We start from the raw sequence: 4,853 nt of genomic DNA, 5'->3' as shown, positions 1-4,853 counted from the left end.
TGACAGAGATGCACAGGTCTCCTGTGACTCGCAATTCAACTTGCATCAAAAGAAGTGGTAGGGATTTTTTATAGGAAAATGATCCAAGCCTTTAACCTGGTAAATTTCACTTTGAGTCTTTAGACTATTGTCGTCAAATTTAAAGAATTCTTTAAAAATGCTTTATGTATTCCTTCTTGTCATTTTTTTTCAATTTTATAACTTTGAGGTATTTGACGATCAGCGATTAGTTCTCATCCACATGGACTGTCTGTAGATCTTTGAAAGTGGTTAACAAGTATACAAGTAACAAAAGTATAGAGCTTATGTGGTGAATCTTCATCCTCATTACCTTTTCTGGACAACCACACACAGATTCGATTGGGGACTTTCTTTCTTTCTTTGGCCCAGACAGCTGTGTTGAGCCTGGTATCAATGCACACATCTGGAGTTCCCATCTCTTTCGTGGCAAATTTCTGAATCGCTTTGAGTGCCCGAGGACCACTCTTCTTGAAGCCCACTCCATGGATGCACTTGTGAATGTTGATGGTGTATTCTCGGGTCACCACCTTGTTGATGGGAGAAAGGCCCTTTTTATTCTCTCCACCCTTCTTTGTGGGAGCCATTCTGCCAGGTCCAAGTTGGAAAAGAAGAGCGCGAGGGATTCCTTGTCATCGTTCTCTGACTGTACAAGAGTTACAGTATGACTACTATCATGTATCTCTAGAAGGTCTGCAAATAGGGTAAACATTATTGCATGCTAAGTGGTATTTTAAGGCTTTAATTCAACTCATCTTGAAAACAAGTAAGCAAGTTTGACAATAGGTGTTTAGAGTGTGGTAAATTTTAAAAAAGAATTTATCAATCAAAGCTTTAATAGCATTGAGTTAGAAAGCATGTCTTTCAAGACTGAAATTCTTAATGAATTTGGTCTTAAATTCTATCTTGCCAATCAATTTAATGTGAACATTCATATATAAAGCCCATTTTATTTCTGATTTATGGCATTAATCCGAGTCAATAGGGAGATCTAGTGGCCCTAATCACTTTTAGTAAGCTTTATTTAAACATCTTAGGATAATATGTTTCTCAGATAGCTGCCATATCCAGTCTCCGTTTGCACCAATATGCTAAAGTAGTATTCACCAGTTCCAATAATACACCTTTTTGTTTTTCCAAAAGAACCCTACCGACAGCAAATTTAAGCATCCCATTCAAGTTCACTTGTAAGGAAAACAAATAGCAATATAATGGCTATAAAACACCAGGAAGAATGCAACTTGGAATGACTTTTGAGAGAGAATTTCAAAATTCTAGCTGTCAGTAACTTAGTAATCTAAATTGTTTGTAAGGAGATTTATTTATTCATTCTATAACTAACACATATTGTCACTTTAGAGAAAATTTGAAAAATACAGAAAAATAGAAAAAAAATGCAAAGAATAGTTGAACTATTTTATTGTAATTTTTATCCTATTTTAAATATAACTTAAAATGAAAGTCATTCTTGCAATTTTGTAGAGTTTGGAATACAGGATGGGGAAAGGCAGAAGAAACAAAGAGAAAAGAACAACATTACTGAACGTTATGGAGATAAAGGACATACCTAAGAATGAGAGCTTTGCCACTGTATGTTGTTCTTTACTCGAAATACTCTTGCTATTCAAGATCTGGGTCGTGCTTGGCTGTAATCTTCCATTCTTGCCAAGTGTGTGTGGTATTCTGGGGATGTGGACAAATATCCACAGGAACTTGGCTGAGACCTACAGATATATTTTTACCTACAACAGCAAACAACCAGGGCATTAACTTGCTCTACCATTTAGCACTTTACATTTGAACCACAGCAGGCCAGTTTAGTGTGGTCCTTTGTGAACCAAAATTAGAGTGTTGTAGTCTGCCTTTCAGGCTTTGATTTTTTCCAAGATTTATAAAGAAAGACATCATAGAATTTAGAGATAAACTCTCAGAGATATAATTCCTTTGCTTAATACATAAGAAAAACTTGACTTCAGGGGAAAGCACGGGATGAAAACCCTAGGATTTAATTAGCTGTGAAGCTCTGGGCAAACCACATAACCATTCTGAGATTCAAGTCTCCTCATGTGGAAATTGATGGAATTGACCACAATAAATTTCAAGTGTCATTTAGCTTTCATATTCCAATAACTAATTTTGTGATTTTATGAAAGTGGAAATGTAAGTAGTTTTTGATAAAAATTCTTCATATGAAACTATGGAACTGAGAATTGTTTGCTCTGTGGTCAAGGCTTAATGACTTAGGCTACATTGGAAGTGGCTATGTTATATCAAAGGAGAGAGAATACAGTAATTAGCCCTGCCATGTCTAGTCTGGGAAGGTATTGATACAAGGTAAAATGGAAAATAGGATATCCCATAGAATAATTTGGTACTGTTGATACCTGCCCTTATTTTCTCTCTTCTGATAACAATTGAAGGATGGAGGGATTAATGGATAGCAAAAGACATGTCACCTTCAAACAAGCGTTGATTCTTCACATGTTCATAAGGAGTAAGAGTGGTACAAATAATAGCATATATTGGAGACCTTCCTTTGACAATTATCTGGGTCATTACTGTTGAAATCATCAAGTTCATGAAAACAAGGAAGGGAAAGAGGGAGAAATAAAATAAGTAAGAGCACATCACATGTTATTTTATGTAATATATGGAATTCTGAGAGGTAACTGGTAATAGGCCCACACTTAGACACAATAAAATTGCAGCTCCCAGTGGTTAAAATAATTTTCTTATTTTGCCATAAATAGTTAAAAATAACATAATGAAAATTCAGAACCTGAAATAGTTGTGCCTAATTTATGTTGACTATTCATGTTTTAGGAATCCCGATCTCCCAATTCCTCAGTTACTCTGGCCCACCAGGCCCAGGACTTGCCCTTAGGCATTTCCAGTTCCAAAACTTTGCACACAGTTCCCACTCTCTGGGATGAATTTGAACTAACAAAACCTACTTCTTCTAAGAGGTCTCTCTGATTATCCAGCTGTCAAGGGCTCTCTCCCTTTTCTAAACTCCAACAGTACTTGCTGTGGGTGTTCGCCATTTGTCACTTAACCTTTAGGTTTTGTTTTATTGGTTCTTTCCTCAGTGCTAAGCTTCTTACTTTTCCATACACCTGTGAGTCCTCAAGAGGAGGAGAAGTGCTTGGAAAAGTTAGCACTAAGCCTGCTGCAGGTACATTTCTCCACTGGCATCTGAGATTAAAGGGACTTATGTTCCACTTTGCATGGTTTGGAATGGACAACAATGGGCATGATTCTTTCATTCTGCCATCCTTTAATTCTCCCTAGAAAGTGATCCAAATTTTTAAAGAAGAAGAATTGAGGACTATCTGCAATCCCCAAGATACACTTTGCTGCTTAACTCAACTTTGAATGAAAACTCGGTTGAAAATATTTTCTTCCTTGTGTCTTTTAAAAATGTAAAGATCAAATGGAAAAAGACACAGGTCATACATATTCACCTATTCTAGTCAATGATTTAAATATAAACACTTCACAAAGAACCAAAAATGAGGGAAAGCATTGATTAGTGAACCTTGTACATCCTGTTTAGAGATCAAAGGGGCCAATGAGCAGGGATCAAAGTAGGGGGAAATTCAGAATGTAACACCCTTGCGAAGCGACGTTTCTCACGATGTGGTATGGCTTAATCAGAGCCACTCCATTCAGCAGCTGCAAAGAGGAAAAGGAAAACAATCCTGAAAATTATTAATTAGGTAAGCTTATGCTCTGTGTGCCTTTCATGAAATAGAGCCATTTCAGCAGCTTGTGCCAGCTTTCAGTAAAGAGGTATTTTTGGAGAAGACTAACCTGTGCTGCAGGTAGGTTCCTTTTAGAAATGATCACAAAAGCACCTTGTTGCAGCAACCAGACATCCACACCTAGCTTGACTCAGTCTGCAAAACTCTCATTACACATTGTGAGGCTAGCTTACACCACAGGAATATGCTTCTAAGCTACTTCGTTTGCAAAAGGTTAAAAAATTCCTTAAAGCAACCAACTCAGAATGTTACAAAGATTGAAGTAGCAATGCTAAACATCTGAATAATGTTTTACAGTTTTCAAAATGTTTTCATGCATATTATTTTATTTGTTAATCATAACCTTACTCAAAGTTAAATAATCTGCTGTTGGGACACAAAGTTGGTAATTAGCAGAATAAGGACACACATCCTAGTCTTTTGAGTGTAGTGATACTTCTACATATGCCAGGTTATAAAATGCAAAATTTCAGAAAAACATTAAGGTTGGCAATATGAATTAATACAAACAGTAAGGAACTTGGAAAGGAACAATAAGTGAATGGAAGAGGTACACTGCTTGGATCTGAGCTCTAGCAGGGGAATGATAGTGATATTTTGAAAACCACGGGCTGGGCTCACACCTGTAATCCCAGCACTTTGGGAGGCCAAGGCAGGCAGATCACAAGGTCAAGAGATTGAGACCATCCTGGCCAACATGGTGAAATCCCGTTTCTATTAAAAATACAAAAATTAGCTGGACATGGTGGCATGTGCCTCTAGTCCCAGCTACTCGGGAGGCTGAGGCAGGAGAATCGTTTGAACCCAGGAGGTGGCAGTGAGCTGAGATTGCAATTGCACCACTGCACTACTGCCTGGCGACAGAGCAAGACTCCTTCTCAAAAAAAAAAAAAAAAAAAAAAAAAAAAGGAAGAAGAAGGAAAAGAAAACCACTTCATATCTAAGTCCATAAATTTTAGACTCTGTGCTGACCAATCATCATCTTCTGTAAATACATTCTTTTCTCCATAGTGCATACAGTTTATTACGTTTAAACTTTTGTTATTTATAATCACATTCCAGATATACCTT

General features: G+C 37.0%; 1 protein-coding gene across 1 annotated transcript; it reads right to left on the bottom strand.

Annotated features, from left to right (window-relative positions):
- Nucleotides 1–233: 233 nt before the first annotated feature.
- On the bottom strand, nucleotides 234–605 carry LOC119627859 (large ribosomal subunit protein eL31-like). Its single transcript, XM_038008863.1, has one exon. It carries the CDS (start codon nucleotides 603–605, stop codon nucleotides 234–236), a length of 372 nt encoding a protein of 123 aa, XP_037864791.1.
- Between the last annotated feature and the right edge of the window lie 4,248 nt (nucleotides 606–4,853).

Source organism: Chlorocebus sabaeus, chromosome 9 (assembly GCF_047675955.1).
Source record: "Chlorocebus sabaeus isolate Y175 chromosome 9, mChlSab1.0.hap1, whole genome shotgun sequence".
NCBI lineage: Eukaryota > Metazoa > Chordata > Mammalia > Primates > Cercopithecidae > Chlorocebus > Chlorocebus sabaeus.
The sequence above is the reverse complement of the archived record's forward strand: the minus strand, read 5'-3'. Positions and strand labels throughout refer to the sequence as shown.

Bases quoted from the DNA above. Each gene is read 5' to 3' on its own strand.
- LOC119627859 (XM_038008863.1), bottom strand. From the start codon at position 605: ATGGCTCCCACAAAGAAGGGTGGAGAGAATAAAAAGGGCCTTTCTCCC.